Source organism: Thermobia domestica, chromosome 6, assembly GCF_964235325.1.
Source record: "Thermobia domestica chromosome 6, izTheDome1.hap1.1, whole genome shotgun sequence".
Taxonomy (NCBI): Eukaryota; Metazoa; Arthropoda; class Insecta; order Zygentoma; family Lepismatidae; genus Thermobia; species Thermobia domestica.
In genome coordinates this window covers 172,939,055-172,964,772 of record NC_137459.1, presented here as the reverse complement: position 1 = coordinate 172,964,772, position 25,718 = coordinate 172,939,055, and the positions used below count along the sequence as shown (strand labels likewise).

At 35.6% G+C, this 25,718-nt stretch overlaps 1 protein-coding gene across 2 annotated transcripts in view; it reads left to right on the top strand.

Moving 5' to 3' along the window:
• Positions 1 to 25,718, top strand: part of LOC145688337 (protein O-linked-mannose beta-1,2-N-acetylglucosaminyltransferase 1-like) — a 312,951-nt gene that overhangs the window by 237,505 nt on the left and 49,728 nt on the right. For both annotated transcript variants that reach the window (XM_081762458.1, XM_081762459.1), the window contains exons 3-6: positions 10,672 to 10,852; positions 11,619 to 11,715; positions 17,724 to 17,857; positions 22,595 to 22,774. In XM_081762458.1, coding sequence (XP_081618584.1) covers positions 10,724 to 10,852; positions 11,619 to 11,715; positions 17,724 to 17,857; positions 22,595 to 22,774 — 540 coding nt within the window. In that variant the 5' untranslated portion in view covers positions 10,672 to 10,723. The remainder of the gene's footprint in view (positions 1 to 10,671; positions 10,853 to 11,618; positions 11,716 to 17,723; positions 17,858 to 22,594; positions 22,775 to 25,718) is intronic.

The following is a 25,718-nucleotide window of genomic DNA, read 5'->3' as shown; positions in this document are numbered from 1 at the left end:
ACTTTATGTAGATTAACACGTGACTGAAATAAAATGTTATATGTCTACTATGTAAAACACTTCTTCTTTTTTGTCTAGGATTGTCAAGCAACAAGGTATACTATATTGTTCACTCAATTTGAAGTGGCGTATGGACGTTATTATTCTTTATGGAACAGCTGCTATGAGCGAAATAGTATATTATTTTAAAGCATATAGCTCCTTAACTGCTGCTTATACTCGTATTGCGCGATTAACGTCTGAAGATTAGTTTCTCGGGCAACAGAGATAAAATAAAGCTGTGATTAACGATAATTGATTTTATACTGTATAGTCGTATATTTGCGTTGTTTGAAATATAAAACAGACCGGGAGGCACTGTGAGTCAGTGGTAGATTTGTTTTGAGTTGAGTTTAGTGTCCCTTTCAGCAACGAGTATATATGGGACGTGGCTCCACAGTTTAACGTGATTCCAAACCCCATGAGATCCTGGCGGAAATCGAACCCGGGCCTCCCGCGCCAAAAGCCCGTACGCTATCTACATAGCTACGAGGAAGCTCAGGTCAGTGCTAAAACGCTCTCCTCTGGTGCAAAAGATCCCTGGTTCGATCCAAGGATGTATGAGTTCGTGGTGGACAACATTATATCCATAGGTTTAATCCGTGTTCTATTGTTTCTTCTCAAATTTTAATTTCACCAATTCTTTCATAATCATTCACTTTAATACAGGGTTTTCATAAAGTCTGGACGGATTTAATTCGCTTATAATTTACATAAAAATGCTCATATTGAAATCAAACAAAGTGCAAACGGTAGCGGAAAGATTAAATTTTTACCTGTAATCTGCACCAGCTCAGTTCATTCACCGCCACACATGGAATTGCGAGTTCCATGGACCGTCTAGGAATCGACTTCTGTGGGCTGTTGATGATGCTTTCCCTTACCCTGCTCACTGTTGCAGGCGATGTTGGCGGCCTCCCACTTCGAGGACGATCCAGGACGCTTCCTGTCTCCAAGAACTTAGCATGCCACTTTCGGATTGCACTCTCAGTCGGTGCCGGCTTTTTGAACTCTTTGGTGAACTTTCGACACACCAGTATTGGAAGAAACTGATCCTTGCCCTCCCTCTCCCTCTCTCAACGTGTTCAGAGTTGCCGCTTATCTAACAGTGTTGCCAACTAAAAATTTAATCCTTCCGCTACCGTTTGCACTTTATTTGATTTCATTATGAGCATTTTTATGAAAATTATAAGCAAATTAAATCCGTCCAGACTTTATGAAAACCCTGTAGTCCGTCTCCTTTTGCGTAAAGTGCATAACCATGGAACATTAACATTAAAAATTCATTTCGTTTTCGTTTCTTCTTTCTTCTCATGCAACAAGAGTTAGTGGCTTAGCGGTAGAAGATTCACCTGTGATGTGAAAGTTTATGTTCGATCTCCGATCATGGACGCTAAGTTTGTGGTGGTTGCTTGGTCTTCTCAACGCCAATCGAGTAGTGATGAGCGCAACAGTCTTGGTCTTGCAATTTATGCAAGAGTCGTGCATGCAAGACCAAGACAAGGAATCCCGATGCAAGACCAAGATCAAGACCAAGACCAAGACCACTTGTCTTGGTCTTGCATTTGCTCATCACTGCAATCGAGTATTGTCCCATTTGCTAACAATTATTTCATTACAAGTCACTTGAAGGTATCACATGTCCTTCTCCTGTTGTAAAGCAAACTGTGTATTTAATGGCATTCCATGCGACAAATCTCTCGTATATTGTTTCTTCCATTCCTCTTGAACCTCATTGCGCTGCTCATTCTTTGGAAATAGCCGATTTGATTTGCGACAGGAAGCCTGAAATGTGTAATTACACACATTTTCTGTTTATTATCCCGTCACAAAGTTTTCTTTCTTTTTTAAGGATAATTCTTACCGTACGAGAAGTAAGAAAACGAATTTGCTACGCTTCAAGTTGTCACTTTATACACCTCATAGGGAGGATAATAAAATAAATTGTTTTATTATTATGGATTAATATACATACTGTTATTGAGGATTTCCGGGCTATATTGTAGCTTATTGTGCTGAAGTAACTAGATTTCTGTGAAAGAACATGAGATAGCTGTTAAGTCAGGAAGGTCAGCTCTGCCTACACATTTCGCCGCTTGCATGCACAAGTTCACGAAACGCATGGGAGAAGTTTGGTGCCTAAGCTCTTTTTCTTTCTTTTAACTTCCATTACGCATACAGGATCTCCCAAGTGGTTAGTTTCGAGAAGGAAATTAAGCAAGCGTGAAACAAGAAGCTGAGAATATGCATTACGTTCATTTTCAGAAGAACATTATGCCACATTGTAAAATTACCTCAAAAGTAACACGTTACGATCTTCCTGTATGGTTTATCAGATAATCTGTATAATACGCCTCAGTAGCAAAGCCTAGTAAATTTTCGTGAATTTAGTTTGCATTCATCATATTAACCATATTAATGTCTTTGTATATTATTACGGTATTATTATTATTATTATGTCTTTATATTAATTTCAGCCGTCTTGCACTGTCCATTAAAAAAAAAGTAGTTGAATCAACGCACACTGTCCCTCGTCGCATCATACATTTTCAAGAGTTTTGTACGTTTGATGTCTATAGAGTTTTGTGTGTATTCAAGCTACTGGTATTAAGTGCAGTTGTAGGGGTCATTTTATTAGTTTATTTTAATTACACTTTTTTTTTACTTCAGTGCTGAGGAGATTAAATAGATCTAGTGAGAGCCACGTTTCAAGCATCTTTACTCCCAGATTTTCCCCAGTATTCATTTTTACAAAAGATGGTTGAAGCCCTGAGCATTGATGATTTTAGAATATTTTCTCAAGGGGGGATTTAAATACACTGGGGTGAAAAGTAATATTACAAAATTACTAGGAATCCACATTGAGGATGATACGAGATATGCTCCGATGAAGTTCTTAGCTCCAATTGGAAATTCCTCTGGCCATCCCCTAAAATCATCATTGGCTCTGAGTCAGTACGAGGATAGAACGGGAATAAATCCCGCCCAGCGACGACGCCAACTTGAATTTCTTGTAAGAAAACAGAGGGGCAAAGAAAATGTGTATTTGTGTATACCGAAAAGGATGAGTACAGGCGTCGTCACCGAGATGGAGGCCTCTTCTAGGGTCGTCATTGATCACACTCCACCGGGTATTGAAACTGAACCATGCAGTTGCAAGGTAGACTCGTTACCGACTACACTTCCACGGGTGTAGTCCCACATATATATACCCACTAATAAATGAGAATAAGCTCCGAACCCATTCGCAATTTAGGTGATACAAACGACATTGATGAAACCCTGTATGTTAATAAAACGAAATATGTCCACATAAGGAGGTGAAGGTTTCTCTTTGTTTCTTTAGTGTTCCAGTTTTTTTTTCTTTGGGTAGATAGTAAGGGGAAAAAATGTGTTGTATAGAAACAGGTGTACGGAATTATGTTGGAAATATCTATTGCAGAAATTCTGTCGAGAGACGAGAAATTGTTATCTGTTAGAAGCTTGAAGAAAGCAGAAACGACATAATGGGTTTTTGGAATCAGATTTTGTGGTATTGAGTCTGATCTTCGAAGGAAGAAAATTGAGATTGAGAGGAAACGAGGGGCAAAGGGGAGAAAACGATGAGAAGTAGAAGCCTTATTGTTAAACTTTTTTGTTTGTTTGTTTGTGTTTCATTTTTAGAAAAAAAAAATACCAATTTCAGTTTAGAAGAATTAAGTGCTGCTTAAATGAACTCGATAACGACATTTGGACAAATATGTTCCCAACACGAAAAGCAGGAAAAGTAGGGAAGCAATTCTTGTGATGCATTGCACCTATTGAGTAATGAGCTTTTGGTTTCGTAACGAGCTCAAAAGTTTTGGTGATTGATTATGGTACGACTGTAGACCAGAAAGTTAAATATGGCTATCCACTGTAGTACAAAATACATTACTTTCAGTATAAGAATACTTTCTTCCCAATGTGAACATTATATCTATGAAGTAAATTTTTGTCTTGATATTTCTTTTTCTTATCAAATGTTATTACTTATTTATCAGTTTTATGCAGTATTTACACTGAATGTGGGTTTTGACAATTCGGAAGATTGAGAAATAAATAAATCCGTCTCTACTTTTGTTTGAAGAATTTTCCCGATATTCACCCTCTGTTACGAAGAAGAAACAGAACACACAGATGGACTTGAGGCTACAAAATTCAATACACAGAAACTAAAATACAGACAGTTACTTTGATGACTCTGTTAATGAAAATAAATAAAGGTTTTTATTTTGCTAATTATTTTGATTTAGTTTTTCAAAAGAAAATTGTGCAGTTGGATTTTATAGATTTTACAATATAATTTTTAGTTTTGTATTATGTGGTTTTGTCCTAATTCAGACGAGGAAGAGTGCAAATACGTAAGTGATAAATGATTAATTGCTAGGCTGAAAAAAATGACAAGAGTCTACATATTACGAAGAAACATACATACAGCGTTGACCCACTCTACATACATAGAAAAGTGAGTAAAGTAAGGATAGTTCACGTACAGTCCAACAAACTTGCAAAAAAAAAAAAAAAAAAAAACACTATTGAAGCATTATTGTTAAGAATGATATAGTGTGTAGTTGAGTATCTGTTCATAATACCAGACCTGCAATCATTGTTAAAAATGATTGTGCTCTTAGTAGTGGCCATTTTTTAAAATTCCTATTTTTCGCGATCTTTCCTACAGAGGTAGGGAAGATCGCGCGCATGGGTAAGTGAAATCGCGAATGTTCGTAATACTACAGAAACAACCTGGTATGATGAAGAAAATATATTAAAAAAATTAGAAACATGATACAACTGACAGCAAACATTTGTATGCTACTGTGCGATACATTAGATAATGTCCGCACTATGGAAACATAATTATAAACTGCGCTACCAAAATATCAAACAACCTAGAAATAGACATTTACTTAACGGATAAAACTGCATTGAAACAGACATTTACTTTAATCCCGTACCAGAGCACTAAAACAGGGACAGCCGAGATGATTTTTTTGGGCGCTGACTTGAGTTCATCCCTCATATATAGGGGCTACATTCCAAGAAATAACTGAAAGTTTCACGGGGCCGAAGGTTGCTGCAGGAGGCTAAGTATGACGTTCACGGACAACATGTAACTTATACCGCATGTGTGATCTATCCTATTATTGCATTCAATGAATGTCTGCGCGATCACTCCTATTTCGTGATTGCGCTAACTATTCTGTATTGGTAGGGGATAACGAACCCACATAGCTTGGGTGGAATTTTCCAGACTGGCGGTAAACTACGTACAACGCTAGTTTCAACAATGAATTAACTCAAACATGCATCACTTCTTAATTATTTGACACACCTTCCTATGAATTTATGCCGAACGTTTGGGAAAATGTTACTTTGCACCATCCACGCAAAAGGTAAAACATTTCTCAGCGAACAGCTTCTATCGACACATGAATTTAACTGACAATTCTATTTGCAAAATTGCCAATTCTGCGTTCGCTGCAACTCAACACCCCTTTCTTCCCTTCTGGCCCCTGCGCAAACACTTCTACCGCGCGATCTGTCCGGACTTGTCCTGTATGAGATTCGAAAAATGAAATGAAATATTTTAAGTTTTACGTCCCACGGTTTGTATGAGATTCGAGTTTGGCGTCCTTTCGCTTCATTTTCAAGTATTATGTCGTTGAACTCATTGCTGTAAATATCCAGATTCCTTTGTGTTTATGCTTAGATCACATACTTACACTATGCAGGATTGAAATATATGGCCTAATTAAAATACAAGTTCTCACAGAGAATCAAACCCAGGACCAAACATACCACATGCAAAAACTTTAAATCACTCGAAAACTCTCAATTATCTTTTTTTTTATTTGCTGACTGGTGTCACTGTAGATAATACAGTATATTGATCATAACACATTAAAACAGGGATGGTCAAATGGCGACCCGTGGGATGAGCCCGGCCCTCAAACTAAAATGAAAGTGTATGAATTATTCAGTTTTTAACCTCATACAAACATGAAGCGTTGGCCACCTTAATATACCTGAATCGAAACTTGTCTTTTTACTATGAAAGCATTTTCTTTAAGCTTTCGAATACCAAGCACATTCTGCAATATAAGGTCATTGGTAATGGACCGACTTTTATGGAAATTAATTCCATGTATTTACTTTCAAACATTCGTAACTTATTCTAATTATTCCAGTCACATAAAACAAAAAGTAGAACACCAAAAATATGAAAATTGTTTAGAAAATTTATGACTTACGCACATTCAGCAACCGTCGCTTCTGGGAAGGGATATAAAAGATAAAACAATGGGCCACGAGTATAGTTTTTATTTTTTTCTTAGCCCGTAGTTCGTTATAAATTGGTAATCACTGCACTAGAAAGAGAAACTCAATAACCAGTTTATATAAACCTTCTTCTTTGTAACACAGAGATCCAGTAGGAACTTTTTACTCTGGACCAGAAGATTTTGGTTTAAAAATCCACTATTCAGGGCTTGGACGACAAAAGCTTCTGAAACTTTTGTTTTAAAAATACAACTATACAGTAGTTAAAGAGTCGTTTATGGAACTCAGCAAAGCTTAAGAGTTCCAGGACCCAAATGTATTGCTCGCTTCATTTCAGTTACTCTTGGTTTACCAGTTAGATGGTTTTCCTCCTTAACTTTGGTGTATATATATATATATATATATATATATATATATATATATATATATATATATATATATATATATATAATGTGTGTGTGTGTGTGTGTGTGTGTGTGTGTGTACATATAAAGGTTGATAAGATTTTACTCAAAACTAAACTAGAAAATATATATGAAAATGAAATGAAATCGTTCAGTTTAATGTCCCATGATTATGTCATTGAGGCTAAGGGAGACGGATGATTATGGCAAGAGAATGATGATGGAATAATTGGTAGAATGATTGATTGATTGATCGTAGTTTAGCGTCCCTTTTAGCAGCGAGGCTATATGAGACGTGGACCCGATCAACGTGGAATCCGAACCACATCAGCTCCCGCCGGGAATTGAACCCGGGTCTCCCACGACAAAGGCAATTGGTGGAATGAGAATGTAGGAAGAAACAGCAGTACCCTGAGAAAACCCACGGACACGATGTTGTCCACCGTGTATCATATTGCTCATTGTAAAATACGATCAAGTACCACAAGTAATATTTTATCCAGTGTTAATTTGGACCTCAGGTATATACATAGCTCTTTGGGTTCGATTCTTAATATATATATATATATACATACATACATACATATATATATATATATATATATATATATATATATATATATATATATATATATATATATATATGATAAGGTAAAAGTTAAGTTACATAGAAATTTATAGTATATATCCAATGTGCACACGTTCAACATCAATATATGTGTAACGACATTTCCAGTTTTTCAACCTTTGGCAGTACTTCTGGTATAATCCTCTCTACCTAGTGCACAATGCTTTTTTTTTTTTTTAAAAAAAAAAAGATTTTGGATATTCTGCATGCAAACGACCCTACCTTTAAACGACTCCAAATGTAGAAATCTATTGTTACAGTTCTGGAGTCATACGGGCACATGGCAACCAATCCATGTGTCAGTAAACTGGACATCCAACCTCTTATGAACAGGTAATCCGTAGTGTAGAGGAACACGGTCCTGTTGAAAGATTGTGGGGAAATTGCCAGCTTCATTTAAAATATTCAGGAGCTCGTCTTCTTTAAGATGGTTGTAACTCTCCGCGATAGGAGTACATTCGATGAAAAATGATCTGATTAATCTCTCTATCTGTAAATCCTATATCACATCATGGTTTTATCCTCTCTATATATTACCAAAAATCCTGCCCAATTAAGATTTGTACCGTTCCAATATTTTCATTTTTTCTTAACTTCCCCATTTAATGTAAAATAACACATCGTCACTGAACAAAATGGTTGATGCAAAAGCAGGGTTCTCATTGCCCGCGTACCCTTTCATAGAAATGTAGCATAGGTAATGGTCAGGGTTATCATCATTAGGTATTGATACATTTAAATCCTGTATGAAATCCACTTCTTCGTGTGCAGAATGCGACACACACACACAATTGGCTTATGCTGTGTTTCATCTATCGGCGCAAATCTGTCTTCAACATTGAGGGGACGGCTAAAACCGTTCTCATATTTTTTTTTTCAAAAGCGATGTTCAAAATGTTTATGAAGTTGAAAAACAATACTCTGGATTATCAGGGGAGAGGAGTTGTCTTCCACGTTGGGAGGCGGGCAGATCTGGAAGAGGGAGATGAAACTCATATTACACTAGATGAATCTGCTTTCTGAGGTGAGCCTGTTGTATATTATATATCAGACGATGTAGATGAAGTGGCAGTCGGACACAAATCATCCCCCAAAATGCATTTCAAATCGGATTATTGGGGAAGCAGTCCCCCTCATCCTCTAGGATTTTCGCCAGTGATTCTATCGACAGATGTTGATGCTCTTTCTTCTTTGGGCTCTTGCAAACAGCCGCTAACACACTGGTTGATGACGTCTCACCTGTACCAGTCCACAGTCTTCCACTACGCTGTTTGCTATACACGCTACTGGTCTTCTTAAATCGCTGTACCAATTTTCCCACTGAGTGATAGGCAACCTGTGTATCTGCAGCTGAATTCCTCTGTTGCATCTCTATAACTGTGATGTCCATCTAGGAGAATCACCTTCAGTCTTTCCTTTTACTTCGGCACCTTCCTTCGTTCGCTCATCCGCACAAAATTATTTGAAACGAGAGAAGGAATAATTCCTAACATGCCTATTGCCTCACTCGGGAATTAACTCCCTGTTGAAAATTGCGTATAACTTTACAATACTTGACCAATTTTTATGAAATATAAAGCATTTATTCCCTTACAATGGTAGAAGTTATTACATGATATCCACATTATGTCGTTGCAGCTAGCAGTGGCAAACCATGGCGCAACATCTAGCCATACGTGAGTGGGCTTAGCTGGATCCTGGTACAAAGTACGGCAGTCCGTGGTACGAGTACAGATGTGATAGTGAAGTGTGAAGGAACCTCAAGCCTCGATAGATGTAAAGACCATAAGGAATTATTAATAGCTAATAGAAGCTAATAGAGACAGGTTCAGTAGCAGATAGTAGGAGACTCTGTCTCAACATCCAAGCTGGAGGAAAGTGTGCAAGTGGTTCAGAAAATGTTCACTCGAAATCCTTACAGATCACAAAGACAGGCATCTCACGAAAATCGTTTAACGCGACACACAATCCAAACTGTTCTGAAAGAAAAGTTGAACTTGCGTGCATGGAAACCACATTATGTCTGGAATTATTGCGGAAGACTGTGCTCATCAGTTGAAGTATGGGGAGACGATGCTTGCTTGGATGAAGACTGGTCCGATCTTTTCGGTAACACCTTGTGGTTAGATGAAGCCGAGTTTTATACTGGAGGTTTGTTAACCGGCACAATTGTTATTATTGACCGGGAGAGGATTCAAGGGTGGTTGTTGAAAAAATCCAACATCGTCCAAAGGTTACAGTGTGATGCAACATAAAATTCACGAAAGTTGTGGGTCCATACGCCATTCAGGGCACAATAAATCAACGATGCCTTGCTATGATTGAAGATTAAATTCATGGTTATGTATTCACGTGGGACAACTACAACGACCTAATATTTATGCAAGATGGGGCTCCGCCTCACTTCGCACGTCTTGTCAGTGGCTTGATACCCATTTTCCAGGACGCTTGATACCCATCGTGGCCTCTCGAATAGCCAGCAAGGAGTCTGATCTAACGCCCTGTAATCTCTTCCTCTGGAGATAGGCGAAAGAGGAAGTTTATCGCACAAAACCAAAAGTTCCTGATGAATTGCCAACGTACCACTGGAGTACCGTGTCGCAAACATCCCCAACCGTTTACGAAAACTGATGAATAATGGTGGTGCTTATGTGGAATTTTAGCAATGCATAACAATTCTACCATTGTAAGGATCTTTTTTATGAAAATTAGTTAATTATTAGTAAAGTTATAAACAATTTTCAATGAAGAGTTAATTTACGCCCACCATATATACATTAATATAGTTTTACTTCACTTACCAGTAGAATCATCTCACGTAAACCTATTTTATACCTTTCAATCATCTATTGTGGATTAGACCAATCAGATCATCCATCATAATCAAACGATGACGTTTTCTTTTGTCCGCTGCAAAAGTGCTATTAAGCCTAAATTAGATGTTAGAGATAAACATTTAATTTTTGAGATAATTAATGTATATAGCTTGGGCAGGAATTGATTTAAGAAAATATTGTATTGTCATAAGAGAAAACCAAGAATGTGAAATTCAGAGGAGAAAGAAACAGATTAGCAGAAGCAATGAGACATTGGTTGTAAAATTTTACCATAACAAAGAACGATAAATGAACAAAATCATGTAAGTATATAAATTACTATAACGAGCGTACACATTTTTTATACCTACCTTTCTTATAATATGTGTGTGATGTAAAATACCCTGAGAAAAAAAATTAGAAAAAAGAAGTTTTTTTTTATAAGCTAGCTTCTAAAATTGAGTTTTTCTTTCTTTCTTTACAGATAGCTCTTCCCATTAATGTAGAAGTCGTGTAAAGCAGTAGAACAAATCGCCATGGAGACGTGGAAATCCAATCCACGTTCTCTGCCCTTCATTTCGAAGCGGGCACTGGGCTTATATAGTCCTCAGACGTTTGTCACAAGACCAGCAGGGCGAAGGAGGATCATCACCAAAATATTCCAGGTGTTTTTTTTTTGTTTGTTTTTTCTTTAAATATATGTATGACTAAATGAAATGAAATGCAGTTTCCAGTTTAATGTCCCACAGTTATTTGGCCAGGGATCGAACCGAGGACTCTTCACCCCAGAGGTGAGCGTTCTACCACTTGAGCCATTGTGTTCCTATGTGTAACTATTGTTTTGTTACTTTGATCTCATTGTAAAAAAAAAAGTAATATTATTTTAAAATCATATTTTTCTAAAACTATATAATAATAATAATAGAATCGTAATTAAAATACTATTAACACGTACATATTTTCTTGATGCGGTGGTTGTTTACCATATTTTGTCTGGAAGTGTCTCTGAACAACGGTTACCGATTAAGTTCTAGCGTATTTAAGTACACAGTAAGCCTTTTTTGTCCTTGATACCACCATTTTGCATACGACGGCCGTTACTTGGACAACTTTTCAGCCTGACATTGCAGGTTGAGTTCTCCAATATTGCCAATTGAAACCTAGAGAGTTTACCTTTCACGTTACGTCGGCATTTCCACGATAACTTCATTACAGTAGTATTGTCACAGGTAACTTGTCACAGTACAGAGTACATTACGATTGAATAAACTGTGGTAATGAATTAAAACACACATAATTGAGTGAGTTCAACATTTAACAAATGTTCGCTGTTCTGCACGTAGTTAAGCTTTCTTTTTCTAGTCATCAGATGTTAAGAACACTGCCCTCTCTTTCTACTTTTAACTTATATTTTTTTATACTTTATTTCAGAGCCTTTTGGTGGTTGTTCTGCTTGTAACCATAGGAATTAACGTTATGTTTATTTTGGATACAAGTAGAAGACTTCAAGAAGAAGCCTTGCACACAGGTAATTATTTCTATTGAAAGGTGTGCAGTAATAGTTATGCATTTACGGCTAACAACAAAACTCTTCTTAAATGTTCAACTAGTTACAGTAGTATTATTACTATAGACTAACGTTAAATTTATTGATCGAGAGAAAGAATTACTACTGTAATTAGTAATGCACATCGAGATGAGTGCAATGTGATGTGTTATTTTCGTCATAGCAAATTTTTGCTTAATATAGGTGAAATTACACTTTAAAAAATTCATAAAATTGTAAGCTCTTTATGCTAAATTTAGGTTCCCTTTCAATGCAAGTAGCATTATGCATGGGTTTTACTGTTGACGTATGAATATATATATATATATATATATAGTGAGAGAGAGAGATTTAATATCTAAAAGCTAGTTTTAGTTTAAGTACTAAATTTCAGACTTAAAAAATAAGTTGTACTTCTTTTTCACTTTTTTTAGTGGTTATTTTTTAAAAAAACTTATTTTCGTGCTTGATTAAAAATGAAATACAGTCCTTTTCTTTTTAGTTCGTTAAGTGCTTTTCGTATATAGCATTACATAATGCAGAACGAGAACCTCTCTTAACCAAAATTATCATGTTTACACTGGATTAGATGGCATTTAGAAACATTTTCAAATCTATAAATATTTTAAAAGAGACTTCTGTAATGTTTTGCGTAGGTTGTAAATAAAATACTGGGTACACTATCGAGAGATGAGTCAAGGCATGACTGTGGGTGAGAACGGTTTCGAACCTTGGTAATTAGAACTATTTTCGAGGTTTGAAGTGCCAAAAGTAAGTAGTGTTCTGCGTCCTAGTATTGAGCATAAAACTATTGAACGTAGTGTTTAAAAATTTGCCAGTGTTATTGCGTTCAATATCGAAGACGAAGAGAAATGAAAGGGAAGCAGGGAAAGGAAGAAATGAAACATATTGTAACGGTAACGTGAGGGCATATGCTTGTTGCTCTTTGTTCAGATATCGCTCATTTAATAAATAGAAAAATACATACAAGACAAAATCATGTAGTTTTCAGGAGTGCGATTTAAATATTTGCAATACCGTAGTAAACACGGACGGACAAATAACACATTTTTCTCTCTGTGCGAGGAGAGAGTACATGTATCTTCACCTGCAATGTTTTTACCCCCAGCTTTTAAGACCACTTTCAACATCTTATCTCAATAAAGCTAGGTTGCCATGCTGCAAAAATCTTGTAGCTGTCATTAAAATATCTTGCAACCCCATCTTTCTATTTACTGTCTATACAGTACAATTTTTTAAAAGCAAGAAAGATATCTCCACCCACGTGGCACATTCTAGTGAACAAATAGTGATCCTCCGTATTATAAACGTGTATTTTGGAGCGCTTCCTCTCCCCATCCAAAAGAATACATTGTTTCGGAAGCGGCATTTTTTTCTTTATGTCAGCGGGAGAACGATAGCAGGTAGCAAGCAAGACTACCCAGAAAGTTGCACATGGTTTGACTCCTTGCAAGATGAAAAAAAAAATATTGCATGTGCCTTTCAAGATTAATGTTTACTTGGAGAAATCGTACCCTTGCTACAAAAGGGCTACAACTCAAAAAAGTTAGTTTTCAGTAAATCACACTTGAAATTGTTGGTAATACATTCACTTTAATGTAATTCACTAGTGAAACTAACACTCTCACGCAGCTTCTAGTAAAGCTAATGCCATGATTTTTATATTGACTGATAGAGGACAGGCTCACAAATCCGAATATATACATAACTTAAAACTGACCATTTTTTAGTTGTGGCACTTTTGTAACAAAGGTTGCATTTTTTTTATGAGAGCTACAAGATTCTTGCAGCATGGCAACCTAGCTTTAGGGTATCTTGAGTTGTCGCTTTTCTATTAAAGGAGCAATGCGTGTAATATATACTTTTACTCTTGATCCTGATCGTAGTAATTAAGTAAATCTCGATATTTAAAATTCAGAAGGAAGAACAAACAAAGAAAAAAGTATTTGCCTTCCTTCGTCAGCTTGTATTGGTAGCGAGAAGCACATCATTGAACCGTTCTTTTGAATAGTAAGTCACTGAAGCATGGAACTGAATTCTTGCGTTAAAGTAGCTACCAATATACCAGATAATGAAACTTTAGCACTGGTATCTTTTTTATGTAAAATATTCTTTGGTATTTACTTGAAGATATAACATAGACATCCTAACGTAGCAATATTATAATGTAAGAAATTAATTCAAACATTAAAACAGTATTAAGTGGAATGGTATGTTCCAGCTCATCTTGCAAAAAAATAATTAAGACCTATTTTTCGTTTAATTTTCGTTACGTAACATTACAATAAAATGTATTGCTTCTAGTGGAACGTTGATTATGAAAAGGGATTACCGTCCGAACTAAAAGTATACTTTCACAGTCAATTAAGTAGAACATTAGAAAAAAAATCTCCCTTAGGCCAATCTGCAATTTTGATTCTTGTTTCTGTAATACCTTAAGCTCTATCATATAACAGGGAAAATGTCTTTTCGAAATCAGTGTTCTTCAGGGGAGCTTCTTTGTAACAATATGGTTAGCGTATACGTTGCCGGCGTAAGACATCTGGGTTAGATTCCCGGCTAGAACTCATGTGGTTCGGATTCCACGTTAAGTTGTAGGTCCACGTCTCATTTATAGCCTCGCTACTTTTTAATGTGACGCTAAACTCTAATTCATCTATACATCAGGGGACTGTAACTTGTGTATCTGAAGAAAATCTGGTAAGTCATTTTAAATAGACGGCCAAAGAAGAAATCGAACCTCAAGACAAGAGCACCGTCCTGGCTAAATATTATTTTTTTTCTTCTGTGATGCAAAATGTATCAGTCGTAGAACGCTCACCTCAGGTTCCGGAGGTCACTGGTCCGATCCTAAGTAATGTAGGATTATAGCAGAAAGCATCGGTCTTTGAGTTTTCTCGGAGTTCGCTCGTTTCTTCCCACATTCTCATTCTACAAATTCTTTTAAAATCATTCACTTGCATGTATTTAGTGACGAGTACAGAAGGGAGCACGAATATATATATCCGTAAAGCTTCCGAGACAGAAGGTGTAATTTGTGGAAAAATATTACAAATTGTTCGAGGCGTACCAAAGTAAATGGGCATAAACCTTCCCAGATTGGTCAGATTATATATATATACAGGGTATCTTAAAAATCCCCTGACATAGGATAACTCTGTTATTATCTGAGTTACAACAAAATGTGAGAGGAGAAACCGTCTCCAAATATGATGTTTTCAATTTAAAGTGAAGGAACTTTTAAAGTCAAACGAGCCGTTTGGGCAGTACACTCTTTATGCACCCAATGTTAAATGAAAATGCAACGTTGAAATTTACCTGGACCCACAACATAAGCGAATGAAGTTACTGTTAGAAATCAGGGCTGGACACCAACATGTTAGCGTAAAAGGCAGAGTTACACTGCGCGTGTTTCGGGATTCTGCGAAATCCCAAAGGGTGGCATGCTGACAAAAGTGTCCGACTTCTGGGAAACAACGCACCTGTTTACTGCTCGAATGTTGGCCAGACAGATGTACGACCCTGGGTATAAAATCCGTTATAGTTCGTTTCTCTTGAGGGCACACTATCTTCATTCCACCTCTTCCCAACCATGTAGTCATTTCCTATGGGTAAGTACTTTGTGAGTTTGCCACGCTGCTTTCTAAGGTGCAGTAATGGATTTTGCACCACTACACATTAGTTCATGTCCGGACCTATAACACAGCAACAGTGCTGAGTAATGAGCTGTACATTACCACATGATCTACATAGGTATGCAGGACTACTCATGTAAAATTTCATCGCTCTACGATATGTAGAAGTGGGTCAGGATAAAACTTTCTCGCGCACGTCTCATTAGCTGACAAATTTCAAAGAAATCACACATGTGAAAATTACTTAGAAACTATTGATTTGCGATCCCCGGTTCATATGGGTAAAAATGTTGCAAAGTACTTGTAGAATAACCCCTTGCAAGGAATGCATCAAATTACCAGTCACCCTTTATCTCTCTCTCTCTCTCTCTCTCTCTCTCTATATATATATATATATATATATATATATATATATATATATATATATATATATAATATGGAAAAAATATTTTCGGAGATCTGGCGAACGAAATTCAAGCTTCGGTATTTCCTCTTAGGAGTCGCATTTTGAAAAATCCCGTCTTGTTACCAGCCTGGAGTGCTAGAAAAACATTTATACAAAATTTCAAGATTTTACGGGTATTATTTCTGAAGATATGGCAAACAGCAAAAAATGATTCAGTGCCCTCTTAGGAGCCACATTTCGTAAAATCCCTTTATATCTGAAGCCCAGGACTCAAGGGAAACATTTATATAAAATTTCAAGATTCTACGCCCATAGTTTCGGAAATATGTTGATAAGTAAACCAGTGAATGTGTCAGTGGATTTACTCTTTTATATACTAGAAATATGTCTGTTCTTTGCACAGAAAGAATAAGATTTATGGAAAACATTTGAAAGCTATATACAACATTTTTATAGTTTCAAATGCTTTTCAATGCAAGTTTGAATTCACTGAAATTATGCTCACAATGCTTCTAAATAAGTTTCTAGTATGCTAAGGCCGACTGAAGTCGTTTCCCCGCATCCGGATATAGAGGATTGACACAAATCCATAGAAGACGATAAGCAAATTTTTCAGTCAATTTTCAACTCAAAATATATATTTTTAAAGGCGCCCAGTTTGTCACTCGAATTGTTACTCAAAATTTATCTATCAAAACTGAATTTTCCAAAAAATAACCTTAAGTCTTTTGCCAGTGCCAATAATTAGCCAAATTACCTTCTTGTATGATATATTCATATTGCGTATGTCAAAATATATATTATACAAATTTCATGACTATGTGCTGAACGTTTCAAAAGAAATTCGTAATATAATGTAAAACTTTGAATAAATCTATTTACGCTGCGGAGTAGAAGTACTTAAAGCTCCGTCTGAGAAAATTTCAATTTCGTAAACCATAAATAGGTTTGTCACCCTTTCCTTTCTCTTAGATTTCGAAATGCAGCAAACTCTGTTATCCCTCTTTAGAGACCGCATTAGTTTCTGAAACCTGTTGATGAGTGAATCACTAAGTGAGTCAGTGGATTTACTCTTTATTTATACATATTGTTGTAGAAGTTTTGTTTAATGTATTCCCAGATTTGCGCTCTCTGCTCAAGATTGTTCTTAGTATGTCCCTGCATCATATATTATTCGTTTCCTTTAGCCTACAAGGCATAACCGTCGTTTTTGGAGTATCTACATGTGGTAAACTCTTTTAAACTGCAATTCTACTGTAGTGAACTGAGGGAGACAGAGAGAGAGAGAAGACACTGCTGGGGACAGAGAGAAAAGACACAGAGAAACAATCAAAGCAAATGAAGAAATTGTGAGGTTTTGTTTGCAGCACGGAGGATATATAAGACGGCATTCTACAGTTTAACAAAACTAAAAATCACATGTACTTCCACTGATAAGGTGAACTCGCACCTCACATGAAAATCGAAATCAATAATCATTTATCCACAAGAGAGCTCTGATAACAGGTATAAATGCTAGTTGTTGAAATTACTTGATATTGACTTCTGAAACTAGAAGGCACAAAATAGCCACTAGTGTGTTTTCCTGTACTTTTCGTTAAGATACCGCATATTCTTGGTAAGGAACGCTACTGTTACCATTGAAGCTGGAATTAGAAAACTTGTGACTACATGATAAAACAAATTTACTATATATACTACATATATATATATATATATATATATATATATATATATATATATATATATATATATATATATATATATATATTTCAAAATAAAAAGATGATCGTCAATATTTCAGTCTCTACTGAAGGTTGTTTCTGACAACCACAAGTTGAGAAATATTATATAAGTTTACATATCGTGCTAAATGTGCAAATGGAAGTGTTATCAATAATGATGTTACTAATAATATGTAATTTCAGGTGAAGGAGGGGATCTTGTTGATGGTGAAAGCAGGAGAAATAGTTTAAGGTTACAAGAAAGTCAGCCAAAGACTTTAGCGATAGAAGTATTATCAAGTCAGTCAAAAGTCTCTGTCTCGGTGGATGGAACGACGGTGAGTTGATAATAAATATTAATGTATCTTGCATTCAAAAAAGAAATTGAAATATCACATGTAAGTAGGCCTTATCAGACCAAAAGTGTTGTACAAGATGCTCACCCTGAGCAAAATACTGCTACAAATAAATTCTACTTTAATGTTAATAAACTCTAGAGAAATGAGATAGGTTAAACACATTGGAATATATATGTTTATCTCCTAATGGTTTTTATTACTGTAAACCACACATAGTCAACTATTTCGTAACTTTATGTTAGCATCTTTGGAATAGCTTCTGTTGTTTTTGTTAGCCATTATATAATACAACAGGGAGGTGTTTTTCGTGTATGTTAATGTTCTTAAGTTCATAAAATTTTTAACATTCGTCATTATGTATACATAATTTAATTAACAATACAATGGATGAAACAAGCAAATTCATCACTTCCCTATCAACGAAATGTGCAGTTCCAAAATTCATACACTACTTTCATATAAATACAGAGCACTCGGGATAAATTTGGTAGTTACTAGTTAAAACACTATGGAATATCTAAATCAGAACGAAATATATTCGAAGCATGCCGAAATGACATAAAGATGACAACAATGGAAAGAGAAATCATTCAAAAAAGCCACCCTGCGTCTACATCCCTAACTGCCTCGAGGCAGCTCTGGAATCAGCCAAATACGGCATGCACGGTCTCCAGAGGGAAGTCTTAAACATCCCCCAAGTCATGTCGATTAGTTGGGTCTTGATGTTACAGACACTGTGGTTGGTCACTTTATCAAGCACATTGGATTGGATTGTAATCAATGGAGCTACATAGAAGGCCACACGTTGGGACTGGTTAAATTGTAAAAATTTTGTGACAACCACTTTTCAGTTTTCCCAGCAGCGTGGCAGGGAGCTGAGTCTTTCTGCAGTGGTAGGGTCTTCCAGTTTCTCCACACAAGGCTTGATCATAGTATTCAGCAACTCTACAGAGCCATTCGAATCGAGCCTAAGTCCCTTTTCAAAGACATACGGTAGTATCAACATCACCCTCACTGGAGGCGTATCCAAACTCCATCATATTTCGGGGAAATTTAGTGTGGATGAAAAAAGGAACCTCCGATGGATTGTTTGTCATCTGTTGTTCTAGGGATTGTGTACCTAGTCCTTAAAAAGGTTTTGTTTTTATTTATTTATTTATTTTAGATCAAAGAATAACCACATTATTCCTGGTTCAACGGGATGTTTCACTTTGTTAAGGATTGCCTTTTGCATTGATCAGGCGGTTTGCGCCAGCCTTTTCTGTCCCGAGTTAGCCTTTATGCCTCTTATAGGAGTGATAGCAAGGTGGACGCTGCGACATCCATTTCCTGTCTTAGAGCTCTACACACTTGCGTGAATCTTGTGCTACTTTCTCCTACAGTTGCTGGATTAATTCTGGTGTTTAGTGGCAATTAGAACGTCGTCTGTGTGTCTTTCTACCAGCCTCAGCCTTGCAGTCTCCGCCGCACCTCGTATGTTACGTCGTATCGTTTTGTGGTGTTCGCGCAGTATTGAGCACCTCTTGATTGTGGAATTTCGATGTCCGGCACGAATCATCATGATCTAGGTAACCTTTTTTTCTAATATCCCAGTGGCTTCCACTCGTTCTTTTTGGCATCACAGATGTATCTGAAACAACAAACTAAAAACGTATGTAAGTTCAGGCAAACACATTCCGAGAACATATATTAATGTAACATGCTAAGCGCTAAATTTAGCATGAACACCCTGTAAATAGACACCCACATGGTAACACGATTAAAAGGAAACACCAACTGAATGCGAGTATCCGATGAGTATGACATAGATGATGGTGTGTGCTTGCAGTACAAATAGCACCATGGTGCATAGAGGTAGCTGTGAGATGGTGGCTGAGTTTCTCTGAAGTTGCATAATTTGCCATTCGAAATGTGATGAAAGTGAGCGCACCGTCACTGCTGTTTTAAGTGTTCCGTTACCACTGTTAGTAAGATTATAATGCAGTTTAAACGAAACGTAAAGACATGGACCCAAGATCGGATAGAAGATTACTAGCGTTACTCCTAAAATGAGCGGTCCTCCGCCTGCCATCCAAATCTACCAATGACATAGCAGTCAAGGTTGATAGATCAGCATGAACTATTCAGCAGCATTTACATAATGCAGGAACATGCCGATATATTGCCAAAAAGAAACCTCTACATTTCACCATTAATGACCACTAATGACGCAATTGGACCACCGTCATGTAAACAAACCATAACACTTTCAGAACCATGTTTCATTCTTTGAAGAAAGCTGATTTTGCAAATTCTTGGGCAGTGGGTGTGGAAGCGATTCGCAAACCACGCTTCATCATAATTCCACCATCCTACTATGAAATAGGGCGGCGTAAATGCCATGGTGTAGCTTCCGTTTGAAAAGGTTGTTATAGTAACTTGTTGTGTTGTAACTTGTAACTGGTTGTTGTTGTGTTATTTATGTATTTATTTATTTGTAGCACTGCAAAATATTCGAAGTATTGCAAGATTGATTGCTACCCCTTTTCGAAGGGAGCGAATTGCCGGTGCACATCACTCAATACATGAATGTATGGGTATTATGAGAAAACTAACCACTCGCTAGAAGAGGCAGAATAGAGTTCAATCTCTGGCGTAGCCCGGACAAACCTCGGACGTGAATTCTATAGAACATCTTTGTCATCTCCTACAGCTAATCTTGCACAAACTACCACATAGAACCACGAGGTTCTCTGTGACAAGTGGTACCTCCTCTCACGATAGCGTTAAAATTTTACGTGCTGCCATTTAGAGGCCTCTACCAAATACTAATTCGAGCATCAAGAATGTCTCCTCCTGTATACTGATATGTTATAATTGCCATTTTTCTCGGACGGGGGGGAGGGCAGTGGATCTGTCTATCAACATGATTCTCAAGTAAACATAATCTGGCCAATGTTTCACATTTATCGTCCTTCATTTGATTTTTCTTTTTTTAGAAGATCAATCACAAGGGTAGTATAACTCGTACGTGATCTATATGATTCATCCGGCCACCACCAAAATTGGAATGCTGATAGATCTTCACAAGTATTGCACTAATATTAAATATTGTGGTGTAAAGGCCTTTGATTCATGAATTATTGGCCACCAAATGTGGGTTTAGGTTTAATGGAATATCAATGAAACTCGTCCGATCTTGACTAAACTTGACTTACTAGTAAACCTCAATGAGATTAATATGCATATTTAATACTTGATGTTCAAACCTTTGGCTCCCAAGTTATTGGCCATGAAGTAGGGATTGGATTTAGAACGTAAAATCAAGAAATTTACACGATTGCTGGAACTCATCTAATTTTGACCAAAGTTGATATGGTGGTAAACTTTAGTAACGTTAGAACACATGTGAAATTCTGTGGCGTGCAGATCTTTGGTTCCTGAGTTACTGACTTTTAAAGTGAGTTTGGATTTAGTGAAAAGACATTACGTATGTATCAAATACTATTGAGGAAATTCATCCGATCTTAACCAAATTTGGCATGATAATAGTCATCAATAAGCCTAGTATGCATATAAAATATTGTGATATGTGGACCTTTACTTTCCTAGATATACTCGAAGAAATTTGGATCCGGGAAATCAAGAAATTTCATTAAAATGCAACCGATGATACTCGGTATGGAGATAGTTCTTCACAGCATTAGAATGCATGTTGATTAGTCTTTTGTTTCATTGTATGCTTAAAATAAAGGTGTTATAATCAGTGAAGGGCGATTTTTCTCGCACGCATTAAGTCTACTTATTTTCATGAGATGCTAATTTATTTGAAGAGCTTGCTCGTGGCAATATGAGTAGCATATGCACCTTCGACGTGAGACCTGAGTGCAATTACCAGTGGGAGCTCACGTGGTTCGGGTCTTGCATTAAGCTCTAGGTTCACACCTCATACAGCCTCTGTGCTGAAACGTTTATTAAACTCTAAACCACATGAATCAGTTTTTCTTAATTGAATTAATTTCGCTTAATGAAATTTTTCGTTAAGAAATTTTAAAAACTACAACTTATTCTTCACTATAATGTGTAGAGTTGTCTACTGATGAATTTGGTGCGCATGCTGCTCACAGATTAAAGTTTTATTGGAAATAAAACTTTCATATCAAAGGTCGAGTAGTGGTTTGGATCCCGCTTTAGTAGTAGGTCCCGTCCTTCATAGCATCTGGAAAAAAATAAAAGTAAAGCAAAAACTGCAAATTGTTACAGTGTATATAGGTCATCCAAGAGACACAATTATTGTAACTTCCCCATATTTGGGCCTGACATTGTTTGGACTATCCCAATACTCCCCTTGAAATAAACAATATTGTCTGTAGAGGCAGAAGTTTGTCATGCTCGACCAATCCTAATGGATTAAGTGAAATAACTTATATTAATTATGTAGTATAATAAAGTTATTCTTGATTTACAGTATCGATATGCTCTTTCAAGTACTTTTAAACTTACAGTGTGCCCAACTTTCTCGTAGATTTTTAATGTTTTCGTGAAGTGAATGCAATTGTAATCTTCGGACTCTATATTTAATTTGTATTGCGACATTTAAAAGTACTCCAGAAAAGAAATAATAATAATAATAATAATAATAATAATAATAACCTGGTCATACAATCTAAAAAGAGAATATGTAATTTGTAGAAGAAAATGAAGGTATATAATTAAGATGCTTATTTTATCTTTCAGATCCTTGAAGATGGAGAGGAGCATAAAGGTAGAGGAATCCACGTGTTAGTTCTAAACCAAGCTAGCGGGAGTGTAATGGCCCAACGCACATTTGACACCTACTCACCTCACGAGGACGAAGCGATGGCCCTCTTTCTTAACATGGTTTCTGATGGGAGGATTATTATTTTTGCTATAAAGGTATGTTATTTTTAAATAATCATTAGTCAATGTATTTAGCTTCAATTCAGCAGACGATTCCATACCTTCCTATATAAGAAATCTTAAAATATTGATTAATCAATTTTACCTATATAAAGAGTTTTGAAGCTGAAAGGTATTTTTCAATATTAAAATTCTCTTTACCGAAAAGTAAATATATATGAGGAGCTTGTTTCCAAACACCACCTAAGTCACTTTTTTTTTTTTTTTTTTAATTTTCGGTTTTTGCGCTTTATTTGTGTATTAGGAGTAGATACACATGCCTGACTATATAACCTCTCAAAACTGACGTAAGTCGTCTTGAAATTGAATGTAAAAAATCACATTCTTTTTAAAAAATGCGCCTAGGTCATTAAAAATATTAATTCCAAACTCCACTTAAGTCACGTCGGTATTATTTATCTGCTTTGAAAATTTGATATTCATTGTTACCATTTCTCTGATTGGTGTTTATTTTTAGATTTGGAGCGAAAATTAATCTATTGTTTAGAATTGGTTTAAAAACAGTTAGTTATTGTAAGAGTTAACAACCAGTAAGAAGGTATTTAAAGAAAAGTATATCTATATTATAAAAGAGAACGCACAAATCCTTTGTTAGCTCATCACGCTAATACGGCTGAACCAATTTCTTTTATTTTTGGGGGGTTATTAGGATTTGGACCCTAGATGGTTTTTATCATATCACTTTAATTTTTAATTACCAGTGTCTTGAGATAATTGACCATTCAAGTGTCCATACGTACAAATCCTTTGTTATTAGTTCATCATAGGTAAAAATAAACGTATTTATATGCAACCCGCATGACCGTGTCACTCGGCGGGTTAACATAAATGACAGGCGCTATAATGTTAACATTTACTGCAATTTGAAAGCGAAAAAGTAAAAATTATCTAAGTAACAAAGTTTATTGCGTTCCGGGGTGACCGCAGCGAAGCGGGGTGAACGCTGCTAGTACAGTATATACAAGAGACTACTACGTTGTTATTAGGACTGGCTGAAAACAATACACCTGTACTGCAAAATGGAATTGGATTACTAGAGCCTGTGAAGGAAGAGAAGGGAAAGAAGCGATCAAGATATTCCAGAAACTGGGTAAAGAATAATAAAATATAATCAATATAAAAGTACACTTAAAAAATGAAAGTTTAAAATATAAATCTTACAACTAAAATAAATAAAAATTCATTAGAAACACACAAATCATGTTAACCCTATATGTTAGTGTTAATAAGCACATAGTATAATCAAATATAAATTATTATTATTATTATTACTATTATTATTATTATTATTATTATTATTATTATTATTATTATTATTATTATTATTATTATTATTATTATTATTATTATTATGTTTTACAAGATATAATGATAGTAGTGTGTAACCATTGAGCAATAGCTGACTTTCTTCTGGAGAAAACATATGACTTAAATGGTTTTTGGACGGAAATGAAACATTTTCCCTCCATTTAGGCCTAAACCTAAAATCAGATATTTCTTAAAATTTAGCATGTTGTTATGTACCACTAGACATAAAAGATATCATTCAAATATTTTTCATTAAATGTAGAACAAGAGCGATACACGTTTTTTCGCTTCTGTAAAATTACAAAAAACGACTTAGGTGGAGTTTGGAAACCAGCTTCTCATATATATATATATATATATATATATATATATATATAGATATATATATATACATTTACTGTATGTATATAGATAGATAGATAGATCAGTCGGCAAATTACCAGTAATCTATACAGTAAATATGTATTCATTGCATTTTGTTACTTAAGGAACAACTACTTTAGTGAAAGTAGTTGTATATTGTTGTATATTATGTAAGTAGTATATTATGGTTCCTATCTTTATCTTCACACTTGAAGAGTTGGAGTTGCCATTCCACTTTTAGTTATACTATACCATTGCATAAAAAGTACCATTGCAGTTACTCTATACTATTGCATTAAAGAGGAAAAGTGACTCGTTCAACGCTAGGGCCATACTATATATTATACTATAGCTAGAAGCAAAATTTGGACAGAAAACTCATTTTGTTACGATATCAACAGATAAGATTTTTTTTTAAAAAAAAAATAAAATACGTATCCTAAAAAGGGGATGGAGTAAAGAAGATTCAAATTTATTATCAAGAATAGAGTATTTCACAAATCCCTGAAGTTCCAGAGGTGAAACTCAGAAAATTAACTCCTCATTAAACTCGGCATATAAACTCTTTACTTTTCAAAACTTCCGCTTCTAAAGGAGAAAAATTTCTAGAATACTAAATTTTCATTAAATATATATATATATATTCGAGTGTTTCGATGTAAAACTTTTGAAACGATTGAAAAACGATTGAAACTAAAGGAATACGTTTCCAGCATTTTCAGAAAATTCAGCTACTGAAAGGGGGCAATGTCTAAGGTATTCTAATTTCCGATTTAATATTAATAAGATACCAAAATGTTAGGACTCACTGAGATTCGGTGTGTGAAATTCAGCATATAAACTTTTCATTAGAAATGAGCGAACACATGTTTCAACATTTTCTAAAATTCCCTTCCTAAAGAGAGAAAGGTAGGCTAGTTTTAACATAATTTTGAATGAGATTAACATGAACAGAACATAAATCAATTAAGTACAACTACATTTGTTAATACGGTACTTATCAGTTAAAATTAAGATCAAAATAACTCGTATACGATATATATGCAAAATATTTTTTCAGCACTTTAAAGAAATCGTTTCTTTATGATATATAAATCAAACTTCATTCTTTGCGGTGATTCATAATTTATCGCATGTTTTGAGGTGCCTTCTTCAAAGCTTTTAAAGTAATCAGAAATAGGTACATTATAGACAATAGCACTAGAATTTATTTTTGATTTCAGTATACAATGAAATTGACTGGGAACGA